This window comes from Myotis myotis, unplaced genomic scaffold, assembly GCF_014108235.1.
Source record: "Myotis myotis isolate mMyoMyo1 unplaced genomic scaffold, mMyoMyo1.p scaffold_m19_p_9, whole genome shotgun sequence".
Classification (NCBI taxonomy): Eukaryota; Metazoa; Chordata; class Mammalia; order Chiroptera; family Vespertilionidae; genus Myotis; species Myotis myotis.
In genome coordinates, this window is record NW_023416401.1 from 19,093,523 (window position 1) to 19,118,032 (window position 24,510).

Here is a 24,510-nt window from a genome sequence, read left to right on the forward strand (position 1 = left end):
CGTGTCCTAGGAAATCTACTTTTCAAAAAGGCAGTACAAATTCAATGTTTCTAAAGTCAGTTGGACGTGCAGTGCCACAAGATGTCTTTTCTGTGTTTTCCTTGTCATATCTCTCTCCCTCTCTCTCTTTCTCTTTCTTTCTCCAGCAAAGTGTAGTGAGATGGGAAGTGGAAGGCAGTGGTTATAAATCCCAACTATAGCCATGTGGCCAGTTGCAGAGATGAGAACTGCAAAAATTATGAATATTTCTTCCTTACTCTGTTATGGGTATGTTTGTATATGTATATTAATTAATTATTTTTCTTTTCTCTCTTACCCCTTTATCACCTAACTTAAGATGCACAAGTAATAATTACCTTTATACCACAGCACTGACATCATAGGACCTCAATGAGAAGAGTGACCATCACCCAGGATTGCACATTCTCTTGTGAAGAATGGGTTAGCGTGTTTCAGGTGTATGTGGGAGAAGTTGTACTATGTTAGTATGCCTTTTATTTTGTTTATTTGGAGGTTAAATATGGTTTAAGGAAATGTACCTGGTGCTAAGTTGACAAAGGGTGGGCTATGATGGTCTTTTTGATACGCCAACTTGGCTAGGCTACAGACAGTCCCCAGCTAACCAAGCACGAAACTAGGTGAAGGTTATTTTGCAGATGTGATTACAATCCCCCAAATCTTAGGCAATCTGGATGGGCCTCATTCAATTTCTTGAAAAGTCTTTAAAGCAGAGCTGAGGCTTCCCTGAAAACGCAGCTTTAGCCTGTCCCTGAGCTTTCTGCCCGTTCTTCCTGCAGCCAGCCATGAACTTCAGGTTGGCCTGGCCTAAGCCGATTCCTTGCAATATGTCTCATAATATATATCTCCTATTGGTTCTGTTTCTCTGGTTGACCCTGACTAATACAATCCTTCACCATGCCACATCATAGAACAAAGAAAAATTCTTTCCCCATCAAATAGCCCAGGGCTCAGATTCAAGGTTAAAGGATTAAGGCTTGCATACACTGTTTACCAAAGAAGAAAATGCCAAATAGCAAAAGCAGCACAAAAATCAATCCTCTGCACCACAGGAGCAATATGAAAAGCAAATGAGTTGAGTTCAATATAAAATTTTCTCTGTGGGATTATAAAAAATTAGCACTGTTTCATATGTAATATTCAGTTCTTCTGAGACAGGCAACCACCTACAACAAACCACCATGGGCCAATCAGGATCACAACCACATCCTCAGACACTTTATGATCAAAAAATACTCTCAGAAATACAGTCATTATTTCTTTTCATCTTATCTTCAAACAAACCTCCAGTTACCCTATCTACCCAGGAATCCCTCCATATAGACTACTACAAATAAAAGAATGCACTTGTTTTCCAAACTTCTGTGTTTTTATGTTTGTCCTGTGTGTATTCAATTGTCCCGAATCCAAAAATAAATTTTTAAAGTATACTCAGGTAGTTCGAAAGCTATTGCTAATTAAAAATAAAAACCTTTTACAGCATCTAAACATTTTATGTCTTTTCAAAGAGAACTCTTGGGATGTCTGAAAACAAGAATAAATAAATCAAATTAATAATTACTAGTCTTAACCTTGCTCTCTCCACTCTTTTACATATAAAAGCCTTATACATCAATGTGATGTTTTGGTAAAATGCTTTTGGCTTCCATCCATTTTGTCTTAGCTCTCACTCCCTCTTCCCACTGAGAAGCAATACTTAGATGTATAAATGAAACACAGCCGTATGTTTATAGATTCCTTTTATAGAAATATCTTATGTAGTTGTAGAATGAAAAAAAGAATCAAAACCTGGATATATTTTATCAATTAGGTCATAATATCCAAAAACAGTCCATTGAATTCTACCAAAGATTTGACATGACAACTAAATCTGCAGTTGTAGGCTTCAGGCTAATCTCTATTTATTGCAAGAAAAAAAATGCTAAAAAATAAGTGATACTTTTAACCAGCTGATACCTCCAAGACTACTGTCTTTATCTCCTGGGAAACAATGTTCACTATCCAAGATGCCACCTCTGCTCCATATTGTGACAAGAACCCATATGTTGCAGATTGGAACAGGCTAGGCAGTCACTGTCTAAAAAGAAATCAAACTGCTCTCATTCCAAATAAACCTGGAAATGAGGTTATCGAAGCAAACTGACTCAAGTGGCAATGAAACGTCCAACTCCCCAATCCCACTAACATTACTGAAGAAAAGTACTTTCCCAAAGATTTGTGTAAGTACATAGAGCGAAGTGTGAAAACTACCACTATTCAATCTTTTTGCTGTTTGTGTACAGCAGATAAAGTGTAAGTGTATCTACAATTTATTGTCCAACTCCTTGTATTTAACCAGTGGTAGCACCAATATTCTTCAGGAAATTTCTCTAATTCCTATAGATGATGCTCTCTACCTCTGAGCCTTATCTACATGGAAAAATGCTATGCAGCTAAAGAATTTAATATCCTGAAAATCCATGAATTGCTATTTTAGAAAATATTTATCTCAAAAATTCAATATATACTGAGACAGCAAATTTGATTAAAAATTATACAGAGCCAAAAATTATCCAGAGCTAAATTATTAGCTTCTTCATGTGGAAGCTAATTCGAAGGACACCACACACAAGGGGGCAGTGGGTTTGTCTTTTCCTATTTGAACGCTATCAACCTGCACAGTTCAGCACATGCAGATAATAGTGTGGAAGAGCCCTGAGCAGTCTTGTGCTTCAGTGTTTTAGCCATCATTTAAAAACCACTGGTTGTGACAAGGGTAGAGGATGGAAGTGCCTCAGTATAGAATGTAAGAATACAGTACAGAATGTAAGATAATTGGTGTGCCAATGATCAATGATAATTAAAAATAACTGTAAAATGATATTCCAAAATTGACCACCAAAGGAGCTCTAGCAACTTGCATGCCTACAAGCAGTGTATCAAAGTACCTGTTTCTCCACACCTTTGTTAACACGTGATATTACTAGATTTTTCAATGTTATGCTTTTGTTGTTTTTAATTTTCATCTTTCCAGGATTACTTATAAGATGATTTTACTCACAGCCAGCTGGCCTGGAGGTCAAATCCCCCTAGTATTAACTACAACAATCAAGGCTTAACTACAACAAGACTGCGCACAAAGACCACTAGGGGGTGCACCAAGAAAGCATAAAAAATGTGGAGACAAAGAAACAGGACAAAACTGTCAATGGAGGATATTGAGTTCAGAACCACACTTTTAAGGTCTCTCAAGAACTGTCTAGAAGCCGCCGATAAAGTTATTGAGATCCTCAAGAAATCTAATGAGACCCTCGATGTTGTGATAAAGAACCAACTAGAAATTAAGCATACATGGACTGAAATAACGAATATTATACAGACTCCCAACAGCAGACCAGAGGAGCGCAAGAATCAAGACAAAGATTTGAAATGCGAAGAAGCAAAAAACACCCAACCAGAAAAGCAAAATGAAAAAAGAATCCGAAAATACGAAGATAGTGTAAGGAGCCTCTGGGACAGCTTCAAGCATACCAACATCAGAATTATAGGGGTGCCAGAAGATGAGAGAGACCAAGATATTGAAAACCTATTTGAAGAAATAATGACAGAAAACTTCCCCTACCTGGTGAAAGAAATAGACTTCCAAGTCCAGGAAGCACAGAGAACCCCAAACAAAAGGAATCCAAAGAGGACCACACCAAGACACATCATAATTAAAATGCCAAGAGCAAAAGACAAAGAGAGAATCTTAAAAGCAGCAAGAGAAAGAAACTCAGTTACCTACAAGGGAATACCCATACGACTGTCAGCTGATTTCTCAACAGAAACTTTGCAGGCCAGAAGGGAGTGGCAAGAAATATTCAAAGTGATGAATGCCAAGAACCTACAACCAAGATTACTTTATCCAGCAAAGCTATCATTCAGAATTGAAGGTCAGATAAAGAGCTTCACAGATCAGGAAAAGCTAAAGGAGTTCATCACCACCAAACCAGTATTATATGAAATGCTGAAAGGTATCCTTTAAGAAGAGGAAGAAGAAGAAAAAGGTAAAGATACTAATTATGAACAACAAATATGCATCTATCAACAAGTGAATCTAAGAATCAAGTGAATAAATAATCTGATAAACAGAATGAACTGGTGATTATAATAGAATCAGGGACATAGAAAGGGAATGGACTCACTATTCTTGGTGGGGAAAGGGGTGTGGGAGATGCGGGAAGAGACTGGACAAAAATTGTGCACCTAGGGATGAGGAGAGTGGTGGGGTTAAGGGCAGAGGGTGCGGTGGGAACTGGGTGGAGGGGAGCTATGGGGGAAAAAAAAGAGGAACAAATGTAATAATCTGAACAATAAAGATTTACTAAAAAAAAAAAAAAAAAGATGATTTTATATATGTACTGGTTATTTGGATTTACTCTTCCAAGAGTTGCCTATTTGAGGTAGTTTATCTTATCAATTCTAAGGAATTTCTATATTATGAATACAATACTTTTTATTGATCAACTTTTGGTAACTTATTATACCTCCCCTTGAGGCTATTCCAAGTATCTCCATCCTCCTCTTAGATGTTACTCTGTCACCTTTCTTAGTTGATGCTATAGTGAGAAAATTAAGATTTTTAAAAATCCATTCCACAAATATTTCATGAGTACCTACTATCTACTGAAGATACCATCTTTATAACATAGATGGTATAAACAGGGGTGGGCAAACTTTTTGACTCGAGGGCCACAATGGGTTCTTAAACTGGACCGGAGGGCCGGAACAAAAGCATGGATGGAGTGTTTGTGTGAACTAATATAAATTCAAAGTAAACATCATTACATAAAAGGGTACGGTCTTTTTTTTTTTTTAGTTTTATTCATTTCAAACGGGCCGGATCCGGCCCGCGGGCCGTAGTTTGCCCACGGCTGGTATAACATATCATATGCAACAAGACAATTATAATCCTTGCACTCACGAAGCGTACAATTGGGTGGTAGTATATGGGACCTAAGAGTACTGACACAGGGAACAATGGGGTGATCAGAAAAGTATCCACTCAGGAGATGATGTTTAAGCTTTCATCTAAAGAAGTTAACATGAGGAAGGACAGGATTAAAGTGCTAAGGGGAGCTATAGGTATGCTGCAGTATGTACTAGAAACTGAAATGACAACCAAGACCAAATGAAGATGGAACACAGGACACAAGGAAAAAAGTGCAGAGTCAAGATAGGAGAACATAAAGGCCGTGGTAAGAAATTAGAATTTTAAGTAAAATGGGAGTAGGGGTCAATAAATGTTTAGAAGGGGAGTGGTATGAGATAAGGTAAGCCAGAGTGCATGCAGAACACCATGCCAGTCAAGGAGTTCAGCCTTTATTCTACATGCCCCATATATGCTGTGTGATTTCCTTCCTTTATGTCTACTCTTTCATGTTTTCTCCCACCTGACACACACATACACACACCTATTGATACACTTACCTATCAAAATTCTAGGACTTAATCTCAAATATTGCCTCTTCTACAAACCTCTTCTTAGTTTATCTGTATTCTTTTATAGCCCTTGTAGTCTATAGATGATCAATATTTATATATGTGCCTTACTCCACTATTAGAGTACTTGAACTAGGGGCTTTTTTTTACATCTCCTGTAGTACTTAGCGAGCCAGGTTTTGTTTTGTTTTGTTTTTAAATAAAGGTCATCTTTGCATAGCCAACAAACAAATCTCAAGCAAACTAAGTAAAAAAAAAAACGAGAGAACCTATAAGCAATAAGAGTTACTTGTGAATTTTTAAGTCATTACCATCTCTCATGTGATAATTATCTTCCAATGGTTGGCTCAGCTGTGCCCCACTATTTGCTCCTACTTGTCATTAAGGCCTCACATATTATTCACTCTCATTCTATAGCATTTATGCAGGAAGGCAGCAATGTAAGCTCCCTTGCCTGTGATTCTTCCCACAGATAATAGAAAATAAATTGCAATTAGATTTTGGTAATTGTACATAATTAACTCAAAATGAGCTGTTAATTATAAAAAATATGTTTTTTACTTCCTCGTTATCTCATTTATTTTAGTTCCAAATTCTTAATGCCTCACTCGAGTCAGTTTAATATTTTAAATACATAATATTTTTAATACTAAGATAATTTAAATTTCCAAATAAACAAAACTTAGCTTAAAATTAAATTTTAACTGGGGAGTTCTACTGGCAAATGATTCTCAAACACTTAGATGCAGTTAACATTTAAAATTTTTTTAAATATATATATTTTTATTGACTTTGGAGAGGAAGGGAGAGGGGGAGAGAGAGAGAGAGAAACATCAAAGATGAGGGGGAATCATTGAGCAGCTGTCTCCTGCACACTCCCTACTGGGGATGGAGCCCGCAACCTGGGCATGTGCCCTTGACTGGAATCGAACCCAGGACCCTTCAGTCCACAGGCTAACACTCTATCCACTGAGCCAAACCAGCTAGGGCTGCAATTAACATTTTAAAATGCCTTTATCAAATACACATTAGGAAATACTTGTTTGAAAGTAGTGCATGGTTCTATCTTATTTTTGTCATAATTATCTGAATGTAGGACATGGATGCCCAAGTGTACCTGAATTTTTAAAGCACGTCCATCTCTTAGACTAAAACACTAGCTTCTAAAGCATTCACTACACTTACTGAACAGCAGTAATGAAAACTTTCATAAACTGCAAGTGGGAGTATGAATTGCTGCAACTTTTTGCTAAAGAAAATTGGTATTGAATCTTGTAATTTATAATTATAAATTATATAGAAATATATGTATGTAGAAGTAACAATTCTATTATGAGGAATTTATCCTAATAAACAGATGTAGCAGAATACAAGAATAAGTACAGTCATGCTTGTTATAGCATTGTGTAGTGGTAAAAACTTGAAATAATTTGGATGTCCAACAATGGAAGTGCTGGATATGTTAACAGTGTTCAGAGAAACCATGGACTGTTATGCATTTATAAGAAACGAGTTAGAATTTGAATTAGTTTTCTATTGCTGCTATAACAAATTATCACAAGTTTAGTGGCTTAAGCAACACGAATTTATTATTCTATACTTCTGTAGATCAGAAGTCTGACACTGGTCTCATGGGCTAATACTGGGTATTGGGTAGGTTATGTTCCTTTCTGAAGGCTATTCCCTTGCTCATTCGGTTTGTTGGCAGAATTCAGTTCCTTGCAATTGGACAACTGAGCTCCCCATATCCTTGCTGGCTGTCAGCTGACGACTGCTCTGAGCTTCTAAAGGCTGCCTGCACTCCTTGGCTTGTGACCTCCTTCTCCATATTCAGTGCCGGCAATGGCAAGTGAAGTCATTCTCATGCTTGGATTCTTCCTCTCTCCATCTCATCTCTCTGACCCAGCAAGAAAAGACTCCCCAGTTTCCAGGACTCATGTGATTAGACTGAGACCCCCCCCGATAATCCAGGATAATATCCCATCTCAAGGTCTAATCCCTTCATTATATCTAAATAGTCCCTTTACCATGTAAGGTAACATATTGAGAGGTTCCTGGGATTAGGACACAGACACCTTTGGGGGCAATTATTCTGCTTACCATAGTTCTACATCTAAAAATCTGATAGATGACCATGAAGTACTGTTGAGTGAGGGATGGGGGTGGGGATTAACAAGTAATGTGTTCAGTTTGATCTCAAATATTTATAGATATTGTACATATATAGAGGCATAAAGAAAAGTATAGAAGGATACTAACATGAATTCAACAAAGACAATCAGAACAGGGAATAGAATGAGGAATGAAATATGACAGGTCATTTCTTGATGTGTTTTTGGATGTTCTACTTTTTATAATAAAATGTTTTTCTTTTGAAATTTAGCAAAGTTTGATTAAAAATAAAATGGAATATGGAAAAGCACTTGAGACCTAGCTTCCAAGCACTGTTATTAGTTTGGCTTAAATAAACTCATTAAAAAAAGGAGAAATATGAAACAAAATCCTATCTAATAATAGACAAACATGGTAATTAACCATAACTTCGTTACCCTTCCCATCGGCTAATCAGGGCGATATGCAAATTAACTGCCAACTAAGATGGCAGTTGATTTGCATATATCTGCTGGGAGCGTAGCAAGCCAGGCGGCTGAAAACAAGCTGGGCGGCAGAGGCGGGAGCAAAACAAGCCAGCCAGGCAGCTGAGGGAGGCGGAACGATCAACCTGGGCCAGGGGCTGAGGGAGGCAGGAACGATCAACCTGGGCCAGGGGCTGAGGGAGGCGGGAACAAAACAAGCCAGCCAGGCAGCTGAGGGAGGCAGGAACGATCAACCTGGGCCAGGGGCTGAGGGAGGTGGGAACGATCAACCTGGGCCAGGGGCTGAGGGAGGCGGGAACAAAACAAGCCGGACATCCCCCGAGGGGTCGCGGACTGCGAGAGGGCACTGGCTGGCCTGAAGGACTCCCCCCTCCCCGAGTGCACAAATTGTTGTGCACCGGGCCTCTAGTGTATAATATAAAAACCCAGCTCATGCTCGGCCGGCGTGACTCAGTGGTTGAGCATCGACCTGTGAACCAGGAGGTCACTGGTTCAATTCCTGGTCAGGGCACATGCTTGGACTTCGGGCTGGATCCCCAGTGGGGGATGGGGGGTGGGTAAAGGAGGCAGCCAATCAATGAGTCTCTCTCATCATTGATGTTTCTATCTTTCCCTCTCCCTCCCTCTCTGAAATCCATAAAGAAATATATTTTTTTTAAAAAAAGGAATCTTAAAAGATTCATATATACTCTGAGCTAGCAGTACACCAAGGAAATAGGTTGTGATAAATTAAATTATCAGAGAGGGTCTTCAAAGCATAATTTATAATAGCAAAATCCTGTATTATACAACAACAGGCTTATAGATACTGAATAATAGATGTCACACATAAATATTTGTTGAGTGAATAAATTACTGTGTTTTCATAAAAATGTAATGGCATCAGAAAATATGATAGAGTGAAAAAAGCAAACAAAATTCTATATAAGCATACTCCTTATTACTAAATATAGGATATGTAATTATAAAAAAAAGATTAAAACAGAAAAAGAGCTGAAAAGATTGTTTCTGAATGGTAGGAATATGAATAATTTTTATTCTCTTGTTTATACTTTATTATATATATTCAAAATTTTATAATGAGAATGTATTTATTCATATGATCAGAAGGCTGGATTCACCAATATGAAGATTTAACTATAAACCAAACATATCCTTCATATCTATGTCCTACATATTCTTGCCTTGACCAACTGCCCGAGTTTACCTTGGTCCAGAGTCACTCCCATTCATATCCAGGTTGAGTTCTCGAGGCTTAGTAAGCTTGTTATCAGCAATCAGTTCTTTTGAATTAAACACAGCTTGAGTTCTTAACCTGTAAAAATAAATTCAGAGAAAGTTTTCTCCTGTGGAACCTAAGAAACTGAATGCTAATCCTTGAAAGAACATTTTCTTATAGCTATATTACCCAGCAATTATTTTCAAATTACAAACTATAAAAATACTAAATACACATTAATAAAGACAAAGCAGTTTCATAATAATTTAAATTTTTTTACTTATAGAGGAGTGGGGGAAGGCTGAGTTGGTTAGAATATAATTTAAAAACTCAACATTATAGATGTTTTAAGAGCACTTTAAATCTCTTCTCTACAAACTTAAAGCTTTTCCATATCCATTTTTAAGCAGTGTATTTTGGTCACCAGAGTCTAAAGTGGGAATTCTAATAACACTAATTAAAATGACCCTGACCATCATATCTATAGCTGCCATTTCAATTCAACATAACACTGAAAATACTAGCCAAAGCAATTAGAGAAGAATAACAAAAGGTATCCCTGTTGGAAAGGAAAAAGTACAATTGTCTATTTGCAGATGACACAATCTTATATTTAGAAACCTTGGCTTTACCAAAAACTGTTAGAATTGTTAAGGGAAGAACAGTTTATTTACTTGTTTATTTTTTAAACTAGAGGCCTGGTGCACGGATTTGTGCACAGGGGTGGGGTCCCTCAGCCTGGCCTGCGCCCTCTTGCAATCTGGGACCCGCTCAGGGGATGTCCAACTGCTGGTTTAGGCCCGATCTAAACCGGCAGTCGGACATCCCCTGAGGGATGTAGAAGTGTGCCACGCAGCAGGCAGCTAGGGAGGAGCCTGAGCCAGGGCCGGGTGCTGCACCACTCGCACTCATCTATGCCCACTGCGCATGCCGCCACTGCTCGGTAGCACTGCTGCAGAGTCAGGAGGGGCTCCCACCGCCGCAGCTGCGCTTGCCAGTCATGAGTCCGGCTTCTGGCTGCGCAGCACACCCCTTGTGGGAGTGCACTGACCACCAGGGGGCAGCTCCTGCATTGAGTGTCGGCCTCCTGGTGGTCAGTGCGTGTCATAGTGATTGGTCGGCTGGTAGTTCCAGTCATTTAGTCGTGAATAGTGACTTAGGCTTTTATATATATACATACGTTTTTATTGATTTCAGTGAGAGGAAAGAAGAGAGAGAGGGAGAGAGAAACATCAATGATGAGAGAGAATCATCAATCGGCTGCCTCCTGCATGCAGCACACTGGGGAATGAGCCAGCAACCTGGGCATGTGCCCTGACCAGGAATCGAACCACAACCCCCCTGGTTCATGAGTCAATGCTCAACTACTGAGACACACTGGCCAGATGGGAAGAACAATTTAAATGTCGGTAAGTTTAAATGAATTGGTTACTGAACAGGAAAAGATTGAATTTAGAAGGTCCCATCATCTATATATAGAAAAGCCAAGCAACTGGAATGACAGAACAACCGAAACAACCAGTTGCTATGATACGCACTGCAGCAGCCAACTGGCCATATCGGAGCCCCTATCAGCGCCCCCCCAACCTCCTGTGGCCCCTTCCCACGGCCGGTCCCACCCCCAATCAGCCCTCCACCCCAATTGAGGGCGGGGCCGGCCAGCTAACCTCCCGCAGCACCCTCCTGGCCGGCCTGGCCCCTGATCAGCCCCCCCACCCCGATTTGGGGCGGGGCCGGCTGGCCAACCACCCATGGCCCCTCCCCCTGACCAGCCCGGTCCCCCCATCCCGAGTGGGAGCAGGGCCGGCAGCCAACCTCCTGCGTCCCCTCTCTCCTGTGGGCCCAGCCCTGATCAACCTCCATTGGGGCAGGTGGCCGGACCCCACCTGTGCACAAATTTGTGCACCAGACCTCTAGTTTGTTATATTTTACTAGAGGCCCGGTGCATGAAATTCATGTGCGGGAATGGTCCCTAGGCCTGGCTGGCAATCAGGGCTGATCAGGTTCCCCCCCTCCCGCCTCTTCCTTCCCTCACTGCCCGCACACCACTACCGTGTGGTTTCTTACCTGCTGGCCTCCTGGCTTCCCCGCCTCCACCTTCCTTCGCTCTCTCAGCGCCCCACCACTGCCACTGGTCTCCCACCATGTTCCGTGCCGCCCCCTGGTGGTCAGTGCATGCTATAGCGAGCAATCGAACTCCTGGTCTCCCGTTCGAACTCCCAAGGGGACTATTTGCATATTAGCCTTTTATTATATAGGATGTTATAGTGGAGCGACATAAATATGGAATGATGACAGCTAATCATACTTCTTTACAATTGGATTCCACACCCTGAAATCTCAAGCTTTTACTTAAAGCCTAATGTTCTTTACAATGACATCAAACAATGAAGGATTTTGTGTAATGGTGGTATCATTAAAAAATATTGTCGTTGGAATCTGGCAAAAATTACACTGGACTCCTTAGTAGTAAATATTCTAAGCTAACATATTGGAAGACAAGGTAATCTTTCAAGTCTTCCAAAGATGATAGTGGAATTTACTTAGTAGTCATAATCTGTCCTCATCCTGAGAAAGCCAAGACCCCAAGGAACCTGTTCCTACACATTTGTTACAGCAATGCAGTCATTTTATCCTGTGCTCTCCAAGCTACAGACGCTGCTGAAAGAACAGGTAGGACTCACCAATTGTAGTCCAGGCGAGACTGCTGAAGCTGCTGCTGCTTTAGGAGAAGCTTTGTCTCCTGCTTGGCCAGCAGATGCTGAAGGCGCTCCTTTTCAATTTCCAGCTCCATTTTTTGAAGCATAAGTTGCTGCCTTCTATCTTCTGATAGCTGCTTTTTGAAATCAATTTCACTGGGCTGCAGTACCTCTTGGCCATGCATCAGAGATGCCCAGGAACGCCCACAATAATGGCATGATTCCGGGTGTGTCTTGGAATATTGAGGGGCCATGTCTGTAGGATGGCTAATGGGAACATGATCTGCATTTTCAGGAAGTCTATCAGCACAACACTGTCTAGACAGAGTGGGCTGAAGGTGCTGGCATTCCTTCATCTTCAATGCCTCTGAAGGAACTTTCTCTGTAGGGACTACATCTGTTAGTTTTTTCCCTGGGGATCCATAATCACGTGTTCTGGTTTCTGATGGCATCATGTCAGGATCCTCTTTGGGATAATGAAGGGCTGATGGTCTCAAAGAATTATTTCTGAACTCCACAAGGGGTTCCGAAGCGGAGTCCAGGTTTTTAGGCCTTTGCTTGGTTTGATAGTAGGTTTGTGGTTTGGCTACACTCAAGTAGGAACCATCCAGTTCCACAGATGAAGACGGGAGAGTGCTCTTCCTATTGAGTACCTAAAAGGAACCACAAGACCAGTTGTCAAATGGGAGCACAATGAAACAAGTTATTTCTTTTGGCTTTTCAGAAATTAATTATATATTTTCACCAAAATAAAGCTGTTTTATCGTCTTAAATAACAAATGCTAGTTTTTACACAGCTACTAGTAAAGTAACACGTGCCACAAAGCTAAATCCACATTCAAACAATCGAGATTTCAGTAAATCCGTAAGGATGAGAAAAAGAAATGTTGCTACTTGCTGCTTAAGCAAGATTTCAGGAGCTGCAAATAATGAGGGCTACATAAAATCAACTTTGAGAAGAGGCAAAAAAATATAGCATTAAATATTACTATCTTAAAAGGTTTAGTTTTGAATACTAAGCCAGGAAATCCATTGAGCCACCTTAAATACTCTTTGAAATACTCTTTGATTGGCCATTACACAGCATGAGATTTGATGTAAAACCTTTCACCTTATACTAATAGAATGTAAGTTACCGTTAGAAATTGGATGAGTTTTTATAAGTATTTTTACAGAACACAGATAAAACCAACACTTTCAACAAAATATGATTCTAATCAAAAGTGGTTATTTAAATACAAAACATTTAATTCCAGCTATAAACATAAGTGATTTTTCAATTAAGCTGTTCAAGTGATTATAGTCTGATAAAACCCAGGCAGAAAGGAAGCAGCTGCAAATTACCTTTGACAGTAGAGCACAGTGAGCTTTCCCAGCATTTTTAGCCTCAAGCTCGTTCTATCAGGGAGAACAAAACTTGGTGTAGATCGTGATTCTCAAACTTTAACAAATATCAGAATCACCTGGAGGGCTTGTTAAATGTCAATCCTGGCTTTCATGCCCAGAGTTTCCCTTTCGGGAGGTTTAGGACGGAACTGAAGAATCTGCATTTGTAAGAAGTCACAGGTGCTGCTGTTGCCGCTGTGGCTCTGGGACCCACTTTGAGAACTACTGTTCTGTATCATGGAATATCTGGTTTCTGTATCCCTCTTCTAAGGACTGTTCTGATTAAATTGGGTTCACTCAGGTAATCCTGAACAATTTTCTCATCTCAAGATCTTTAAAGGAATCACATCTGTAAAGTCTCTTTTCATACAACGTACTTTACACCATCTAAAATGACACTGACAGGTTTCAGGAATTAGGACATGGACATATTTCGGGTGGGGCATTATTCAGTTTACCAAAACTTCTTTGTAAATAATTCATAAACAGTTGAGATGTTCATCTATTCTAGAGACACAGAAGGAACAAATAATTGAAATCCCTAGTAGAAGGGGAATAAAATCCCACCAGTTTACTTAGGAATAGTTGAAAATCATGACTGATTGGTAAAAAATGCCAAATAACAGAGATATACAGCAATACTATGTTTCCTATTCTAGGATAAAAGATTGCTATTACAATGATTCTTAAGATTTTGAGTTTCGAAAGCAATTCCAAAGGAATTCTATTAAAATGAGAATGAGCGGCATCTGGGGAGGGGACCTGGTTCTCTTCAGGAAGACAGGCCATCCTGTACACCCCCAGATTACATCCTGTACACCCCCACTGAGCAGATTACAGCTGCAGAAAAGGAGCGAGGCGTTTGGTGAAACTGATGACAAACTACCTCATAAAAAAAATTAACCTTACTTTACACCGAAAAGGAAGCTCTAGTCCACATTAAGCTTTCCTATTGTGGACTTCGGTAGCACTTACTGTCAACACAAATATTTAACATTTATCGCCTGCTATTTTGTATGGAAAACTATCTTTTTATAGCAGTATTATATTTTTTAAATGACAGATACATTTTTTACTGTTCCAGAAAGTTAAATCAACTATTTTACATTAGCACATATTTTCTAATACATGTATGATTAACATAACAATAGATAGCATGTATGTATTCTTTTATATTCTGACTTTCATTCCTTAACATTATTTACATATGTGCATTTTTAAAATTTTTTTTCATGATTATTAGCTTTACTTTATTTATTTTTTGTTTTATAAAATCTTAATTGTTGAGAGTATTATATATGTCCGCTATTTTCCCCATTGACCCTTTTTTAGGCCCCCTCCCAGCCTCCCCACTGGCTTTCAGATCTCATTCATATGTGTAATCTAATGAACAAAGTAAACTGATGCACAAAATAGATCCAGAGACATGAAAGCATGGAACAGACTGTCAAATCTCAGAAAGAAGGTGGGGATGGGAGGGAAGAGATCAACCAAAGAACTTGTATGCATGTATGCATAATCCAGGGACACAGATAAAAAATATGTTTTTACTGATTTTAAAGAGAAAGCGGAAGAGAGATAGAAACATCTATGAAAGAGAAACATCAATCGACTGCCTCCTGCACACCCCCTACTTTCTAAAATATGGCATATTTTTAAATAGACTGCATAGGAAGTAAAGATGTTGATAAACATGTATGATATGACCCTGTATACATATATGCATGTACACGCAGGGGTGTAAGCATATACACGAACACACAAAATCACATACTATTCCTATGGTAATCCAGGGTTTTCCCATGCTCTCGCATTCTATAAATAACGACTGCAGTGCTGCTTTGTGAAATACCATCAACAAGTAAGCAGTGATGTTTTATAAGTTTCTGAAAATCATTTTTACAGGCCAATCTCTGCTTTAGAGCCAAAAGGAGAGATGTGAACTAAACTGCAGTTATTATTTCTTGTGACAGGTTATTTCCTTTGCACAATGAGGAAGTGATTACTTACAATGTACTTATGAGTTGTTAATCACAGGATTAGTCAATAGTACCAATAGTTCTTATTGGTAATTCCTTTGACAACAAATAATAATTTACTATCATGGCAAGCACCTTGCTAACAATCCTCATACTTCCACTGAGCATTATAAGAATGAAAATCTCAATTCTGTAACTTCAAAAATTTCCCCTGTGCTCTTCATTTTATTGAGAGGTCAGAAATTCAAGACCTAAATAAATATCAGGTGTCCCCCCCGCCCAAATGTATACACACGTTGAATAACTATAAAGGCAGTGTTTATTAAAATACATTTCATTTCCAAAATGTAATAAAATCTACAGACAGTGTGTATATACTTTTCTGGGACACCCTGTATTTCTAAACCTGAATGACTGTGTGTGGGGCAGGTCATTGCATTGGCTGCAGAACATTTGGAATTAATGGGAAATAACGTCTGAACGACGTGCTCCCGCATTCTATAAAGTCAGGCTTACATGAACCAGTTATCAAGCTGACAGAGCTACGTAATGCAACAGCTGCACTGTATGTTTTGCCAAAGTCTCATCCTGAATAAATGTTCATTCTCCCCAGTGCAATTAACTCTCCGATACTGGCAGATTTTGCTAGAAGATCATCAAGGTAGATTACCTTCCAGTGTTATGAACTAAATACTTACAGGTGTTATATCATCAGTTATAACTTACAAACTTTTGCATTTACCAACACAACCAGGCAAATGAATCATCTAATTTATGAATTATTTATAAGAAATTCACAGCATGCTCCTGGCGTCATCCATGGCCTTTTCTAGGTCACATGACACCAATTAGAGCTGAATTTTAAATTATTCAATAACCTGAACTCTCTTGTCATTTAACATATAGATATCAATGCAGTAAACAAGTTAAATCTAATGGGCCCTAGAGGTTTAAGCTTCTCTACCGCTCAGCTGAAGCTGTGGGCCATCAGTGAAAGAGAAAAATAACAGAATGCAGCAAACACATTTGCAAGGCTCTAATAACTTATTCTAGCTCCCATAGGGATTGTAGCACAACTTAGGAATATTAAATCTAAAAGACATTAAAGTCAGTAATTATGAGTTTTAAAAGAATATAGGTACACAGTAATGTATAAATGACAGAATACTAGCAACAGACACCAAATGCAATACCAACTTTAGGGTATGTACATCACAGGCCTGCCAAAAATTTTAACAGTAAGTACCAGTCTCAGAAAAGGCTAAAACTCATATTCTTCAATCAATTACTACATTTCCTGAAAGTTGGAATTTGTTGAGTTGCTATAAAAATGGAAAGAAAGCATAGAATCACTGACCATAAACTTGAATTCAGGTCAAAAGACCTTCTTTTAAAAAAAGAAATTATTTTTATTGATTTCAGTCCACAGGCCGACACTCTATCCACTGGGCCAAATTGGCCAGGGCCAGGTCAAAAGACCTTGATTAGAATTCCAGTACTGCTGCTACTTAGGAGTCCTATTATTTTTGGCGAGTCATGTTAGGTCTCTTGGGCAGTTTCCCCATAAATCTTTTTTCAGTTAATAGTGTCATTCAATGTGTAAAATGATACTCCAAAACAAATACAGTCCTAGAATTATTTTAAAAATGCTTAAAATAAACTTGTTTCCCTCTGTTCCATACTTCAAGGAGCTGCTCTGGTGCTAAATGTGAGAATAAAAGGTTAGGACGACAGACATTTTGGGAGGAATAATTACTTTTTCTTAAGTCATTATATGGAAAAATATAGAAATGGACACATCTTCTATAGCTAAAAGGCAAGTCTTGTATATCTGTCTAACAATAGAAGGGAAAAGTACATATAAACAAAATACTATGAATAAACACATTCAGTATATCTTTCCACTCTATAATTTTACCTAGAAGTATAGATTGCCACCTTGGGAAGGGCAGGCAGGATGAAGATCTGGAAGTATCCGCCAGATACTGTGCCAGCTGCCAGGGATACATTTTATGTGATAAGGTCTATGGCCCTCAGATTTTGGCTAAGGGGAAAAACATTTTATGTGATAAGGTCTACAAAAAGTTGAGAAGTATTAGGGAGATTAGTTTTGCCTTTAGCAGGGTGGGGGAAAAGCTGGGAAGTTTTCATAGGAGAGGAGAAATTTAAACTAAATTCTGGAAGTTAGATTGGAGTTTATTAATGACAAAGTTATGTGTGAGGATGTGCTGCATGTGCTGGGTAAGACATTTCAGGTAGAAGGGGAAGTATGGGTAGAGAATAGAGATTGTGAAAATGAATATGTATGGTGACCTCTAAGTAGTCCAAAGCATTGTGAACAGTGTGATGGGAAGTGGATAAAGCCACAATGCTAGGTAGGTACCATAGAACAAATGGTGTAAATGCTATGTTAAAGAAGTTTCACTTTAGCCCTGGCCGGTGTGGCTCAGTTGGTTGGAGTGTCATCCCATACACCAGAAGGTGGCAGGTTTCATCCCAGTCGGGGCATGTGTGGAAGACAACCGTACATGATATTTCTCTTTCTCTACTGCACCCCCCGCCCCCCTTCCTCTCCCTCTCTAAAATCAATTTGAGAAAAAAAAGATGTTTGACTTTCAATTTTTTATGCCTACCTAATACAGGAGATGGCCAATGAGCCAAAGGGTGGGCAGTTGGAAGAAAATAAAATAATCAAAGGAAGAGAATCTGTACTCAGTATCTGAAGGAATCCAGACATGAAATTTATATGGGGAAATTATAAAAGACAAAGAAGAAAGAAGTACAACAGGCCAAAATACTAACAAACTAAAATGACAATTAAAATTGAAGTGTTCAGATCTACACATTATGTTGAATGATCTTTGGAAAGCAAGGGAACTAGGTAGAGGATAGATGCCTGGCCAAGGCATAAAAGGAACTACATTAGAAGGCAGACACCAACAACCTTTCTAGAATTCATTGATTACTAGTAAGTACTCCAGAATTTCTTCAAGGGCCAGTGCCTCCATTCTCAAAAAGGCTGGTCAGAATCCATTGTGGATTAGTGTTTCTGTCAACCTCCCTTTATGAATAATTATAAGGACAAAATATTTTTAAAAATCTGTTTGAAAGCACTGAAGTGTTACTAAGGTAGCGAGAACATGAAGGGGCCAAGATCCCAGATAGAAGGAAGACAAAAAAGACAGCTTGACATTAGTTGTCATGTTTCTGTTCAAGACATTCTAAATTAGGAAGTGCTGGCTGAGAACTTTAAGTTATCTCATAGCGCTGGAAACAAAATTCGAATTTCAGAGCCTGCCAAGAAAGAGAGGTCCTGTCAAAAACCGCAGGCTCTCAATTAAGACCCCTGAAAAGTAAGCAGTAAAAAATGAAATAAAAATAGAAAAGCCCAGTACATATTAAAGCTGAACTTCAACTCCACTCAGTCCTGGACTGGATTAAGGGCATATGAATCAATGCTAACAGCCTGCACAGGGAAAAAGCAAATTTTCTCTGGGGAAAGTTAACATCAAACAGAGATCCATATTATATCCAGTTTTGGTTTTTCTCCCCTAACATTCAATGAAAAATATGTAAACAAACAAAAAAGTAAGAGTAGAGTTAAGAGGGAAAAGAGATAATAGAAATAGAGACATGAGATTTAGACACTGTCATTCTTTCAAACATGGACTTTAAATTAATTATTATTTATATGATTAAGAAATTAAATGGTATTATAAAGAATACTGCAGAGAAAAAACTAGAAAAAATCAAATGGAAATGTTAAGAATGAAGATATAATAAATAAAATAAAAAACATAGTAGGTAACATAAATCTGAGGAGACAATTGGTGAATGAAATAAATGTCAGCAGAGAATATCAAGACTAACATGAAAAGATGGACGTAAAAGAATGGAAATATATAAAAGATATAGGGACATGATGACAAAAGCCTGAAATACATGTAATTACAGTACCAAGGAAGGGAAAAAGAGAGAATGCGGAAGAAGTAATAAAGAGATAACGCAGAGAATTTTTCAAAACTATATCAAGCCACAAATTTAATAGGTTGTGTGAATACAAAGAAGGATAAATATAAATAGAGCTACACCTAGAGCAAATCATAGTAAAATTCCCCAAAACCAAGGACAAATAAAAATTTCTCAAATGCCAACATTATTACCTTCAAGGAGACAATAATAAGACTTACAAATAACTTTTCAATAAAAAATAATTCTATTACCTAGTGAAACTATTCATTAAAAAAGAAAGTGAAAGATTTTTGCTTCCAGTCTTGAGGGAGTAAGTTGGTCAAAACCAAATGGCTATCTACTGTATGACTCCATACATAGGAAAGGCCCAGAAAAGGCAAGTCTATAGAGACAGAAAGCATATTAGTGGTTGCCTACGGCTGAGAGTAGTAATAGGAATGAGTGTAATTTGGCACGAGGAATCCTTCAGCAGACACAGTCTTTAATGGATCAACACTGTTCAAAAATGTTACAAAACTGACTTAGCAATGATTGCAGAACTTTGTAGATCTACCAAAAATCACTGAGCTATACACTTAAAATGGGTGAATTTTATAACAAAAAAGACAACATTCATTCACTAACACATTGAATGCACACCATGTGTAAAGTACTATTCTAGGTACTATGGAATCATTAGTGAATATAAAGAGCCTGCTTTAATGAAAACTCATATTCTAGTGGAAAGAGACAAACAAACAAGTAAACAAATTAGTTATGAGGTCATTTGTAAGTGGTATAAGACAATAAAAGTACAGCTGTTTAGTGAATAATTGGGTTGGATGATAGAGGCTAAATGAACCCTTTCCACCTCTTTTATTTGCCTCAGGATTTCCGCCATCTTTACAAGACCCCTTCTGTTCTGATAGGCAAGCGTCATTCATATGGGAGATCCACACTTCAACTTTATCTTGTTTCACTGGACCTTTAGAGCCTACTGGCTGAAAATTAATTTGATATAAGGAGAGATTTATTGCAGAGAGCCCTTTATACTTATCTATACTAATAATAGACAAATACGTAAATTGACCATCCCTCCACTACACCCACAGCCAATCAGGAGTGAGTATGCAAATTAACTCATCAAAGATAGTGGGCCTGTGGGCAGCGCACACGCGTGCAGGCACTGAGCGGCTGAGCACGGGGCGGGATGTAGGCGTTCCATCCCTCCTCGGCCTCTTCGGGCCTCTGGGCAGTGTGGGAAGGCAGAAGGCGGCTTCGGGCCAGAGTGTAGGTGGAAAGGTGGCTCTGGCCAGAGTGAAAGGGTGCCAACAGCCAGGGGAAGGAAGGCCTATTCTTGCACGAATTTTCATGCATTGGGCCTCTAGTCTACAATAATAAAAGAGAAAGATGCAAATTGACTGTACCTTCATGACGCCCACCAGCCAGTCAGGAGTGAGTATGCAAATTAATCCAACAAAGATGGCAGGTTAATTTGCATACACAGGCATCAAGCGGCTGGGGGTGGGGTGGGATGTGTCTTCACCATAGCGATGATGCAGGTGTTCCACACCGCCCCAGCCGCTCTGGGCCTCTGGGCAGTGTGGGAAGGCGGAAAGGTGGCTCCGGGCCAGAGCAAAGGCAGTGACAGCAGCCAGGGGAAGGAAGGCCCATTCTTGCACGAATCTTCATGCATTGGGCCTTTAGTGACAATATAAAAATAGTGAATAATACAGTTTGCAGAAAGCAGGTGTAAAGAGATAAAGTTAACTATAATGACAACAGAAATTACCAGCTTTTCAAATAGTGGCCAGATGTTGCTTGCTTCGCTGCTATTAAGTGAGTGATGATGAAAATTCAAAAGAAAAATTACTGCAACAATATTTATAAAACACGATTCCTTTAGTGTGTGGAAATCACTGAGGCATTGTATACTGTATAATTTTGGGGCATATTTTGGCTGTAGTCATGAGTCAGAGCATTATTTAAGCTGTTTTATTACTTGCAACAGCCTAAAAGCACAAAATAATAAATTAGTTCTTTAATCTAGACCAGTGATGGCGAACCTTTTGAGCTCGGCGTGTCAGCATTTTGAAAAACCCTAACTTAACTCTGGTGCCGTGTCACATATAGAAATTTTTTGATATTTGTAACCATAGTATAACAAAGACTTATATTTTTGATATTTATTTTATATATTTAAATGCCATTTAAAAAAGAAAAATCAACCAAAAAAAATGAGTTCGCGTGTCACCTCTGACATGTGTGTCATAGGTTCGCCATCACTGATCTAGACTAAGTCTAGGAATTAAGAGAAGCCCTAGTTCACAGAAGACCATCCAAGAACACTGCAGTGGAGGGGAAACAACACAAATGGCACTTTTCACGTGGGAAGGAAGAGAGCGGACTCAGGCGTTTAAAGCAGGAGGCCAGCCCAGGAAATGACTCCAAACAGAAGAGCAGGTGCCTGTGAGCACAGTCTTCATGTTTCTGCATGTCTCAACAAGAACTAATCAGCTCTAATTATATGGGATATCTGTACATGCCAAAATGCCAACATCTGTTCAGCACAGTTGATGTGTCCAAACGAATTGTATGTAAAGGGCTTCCACAAATCAGTGTCACCTACAAAGATTGACACAACTTCAATAGTCAAAGACAGCATCCCGGGTCTATCAGGCTTATTAGGGAAGTTCTACTCATCTAGTGATTTAAATGGCACCACAATCAGTGTGCTTTTGATTAATCTGTGGACAAAACCTTTCTCTTATAGGAAGAAGGACAGGGCAAGCTGCTTCCTCCTGAGAAGAGCTTGGACCTAGGCAGCGGTTCTCAACCTGTGGGTCGCGACCCCTTTGGCGGTTGAAGGACCCTTTCACAGGGGTCGCCTAAGACCATCCTGCATATCAGATATTTACATTATGATTGATAGCAGTAGCAACATTACAGTTATGAAGTAGCAACGAAAATCATTTCATGGTTGGGTCACAACATGAGTAACTGTATTTAAAGAAGGTTGAGAACCACTGAGGTTCTGCCTCACATATAAATTACCTCCATAATCAGTATTAGAGTTCCATCCAGTCAATACTTTTCAGGCTGGTGTAATGGGTGTCCGGTGTACAGTACGGCTGCTAATACATAAGAGATTTGACATACTTCTTGAAACTATAAATAAACAATTGTAAATGCTGACTGACTTGGCTATGAAAGACCGCTAAATCAGTGTACTTGAGGGCGCAGGAAGGAACTGTCCTTAATTGTTATAAACAATGTTATCTTTCAACACTCTCCAGAAACTACTCTGAACAAAGTTTCTAGGCAGCACCAAGCACACCGGAAATCAAATACTTACAAAATAGGTGACACTTTTTTTTTTTTTTGGCATTACTGGGCAAACAGAAGCAGCCATTAAAATAAGACCTTCCTGATATTTGTAAACCCAAACCTGACTCTAAACACAGAATCTCTCTTCTCAGGCACACTGTGAGGAAAAGGCAGGGGAAAAGCTAAGTGTCACAGAGAAGTTGAGAGGGAAGCAGTGAGGAGGAGGGGCAAGAGAATAAAGAGGCAACTCTTAAGCCAGGAAAAGCTATATTAAAAAAATCACTTTAGTACATTTCAAACTCGTTTCTTTAAAAAGGATTTTACGCTTAAAGGACTCATTTTTGTGTTAAAATAGCTTATTTGATGATCTCGCTCTAAACCTATATTAGTTTAAATCCTTTTATCAACACACAAAATCAGAAGAAGTACATAATATAAGAATGGGTAAAAGTGACGACAAACGGAGAGACCTGGACAAGATGAATTCGGCTCATTTTCTGCCTCATAGATCAGTGATGGCGAACCTTTTGAGCTCGGCGTGTCAGCATTTTGAAAAACCCTAACTTAACTCTGGTGCCGTGTCACATATAGAAATTTTTTGGTATTTGCAACCATAGTAAAACAAAGACTTATATTTTTGATATTTATTTTATATATTTAAATGCCATTTAACAAAGAAAAATCAACCAAAAAAATGAGTTCATAGGTTCGCCATCACTGTCATAGATGCCCCTGGTTTCCTAGCACTGGTGTGCTTAAGCGCATCGATCATTTCTTTAGATAGAAACTATTTGCTAACAGATCGGTACCGAGAAGATAATTTGAGGAAATTTACTTATAAAACTGCAGGTAAAAGGACTCGCCAGCAGTCTGATCAACAGATGACACTTATTTCCATTACACTAGCATAAGGCTCTCACTTCAGTGTTCATGAGAATCACCCGGAGGGCTTATTAAAATGCTCGAGTTTCTAACTCAGCAGGTGGGCTGGGCCTGAGGATATGCATTTGCTTAAGCAGTGCCCAGTGATGCTGACGCTCCTGCTCTGGGGGCACATTTAGAGAACCGCTGCACTGGCACGTGCCTCCTGACTTCAGGGGTGGACTCCATCGGGCTGTGGGATGTCAATGTCCAGTTCGGATGTTTTTGTTTCCTTACTTCATACAATAGGCTGCACACAATTTCCACTCCTGCTCTGGCCTCCCTTAGGTATGACTGGCCTATACCTAAACATCTATCACTCTTCCTCCTTCTGTGGAACAAATAATTCTTTCCCATTAAAATAAGTACCTTCTGTCCATAAGTTATCTTTTTCTTAAAGGTCTCTGACTGTGGTCTATATGTAACTAATACAAGAAAAATACATTTGGAGTTCTTTTCACGTTTCCCCCTCTCCCCTTTGTTCATGGGTATATTTTATACCCATTACTTTTCATCGTATCTTTTAACTCTGCACAGTACCAGGTGTACCTCATTCAGCTCTTTTGTTCAAAAGGGCTGATTAAATTTTCTACTTCTCAGTTTATCTGAAATTGCTTTTATTTCAAGTCTAAATGTATTTATGACAAAAGCTCACATAAACTTTTGAGATGCAGAGAATTATTAATCTATCACTAAATACATTTCATTTCTCTGTCCTTTCAGGGTATTAACAGACTTTTCACAAAGCAATGTATCATAAAGAAGGCACATAAGTTGTATCTGATAAGAGCATCTTTTATTGTGTGAAGTCAATGTTTATTTTTATTAAGAGTTAAATCTAATTCATATAAGGAAATAAAGGAGCACACAAATACAGATGCCACAGACACTATTGAGTTAATAAAGTAATAATATGAACAACTTCCTGTTACTATATATGACAACGTAAGTGA

The 24,510-nt window shown here is 38.9% G+C and overlaps 1 protein-coding gene across 13 annotated transcripts in view; it reads right to left on the reverse strand.

Annotated features, from left to right (window-relative positions):
- Positions 1-24,510, reverse strand: part of KIAA1328 (KIAA1328 ortholog) — a 176,906-nt gene that overhangs the window by 63,369 nt on the left and 89,027 nt on the right. For 8 of the 13 annotated variants that reach the window (XM_036321358.1, XM_036321364.1, XM_036321368.1 and 5 more), the window contains 2 exons: positions 11,979-12,646; positions 9,283-9,390 (listed from right to left, as the gene is read on the reverse strand). In XM_036321358.1, the coding sequence (XP_036177251.1) occupies positions 9,283-9,390; positions 11,979-12,646 (776 nt within the window). Of the gene's footprint in view, positions 1-9,282; positions 9,391-11,978; positions 12,647-13,337; positions 13,668-17,276; positions 17,383-20,180; positions 20,292-20,736; positions 20,986-22,363; positions 22,419-24,510 lie in introns of those variants that run through there. The other 5 variants (XM_036321365.1, XM_036321366.1, XM_036321363.1 and 2 more) reach the window with 5 other exon arrangements.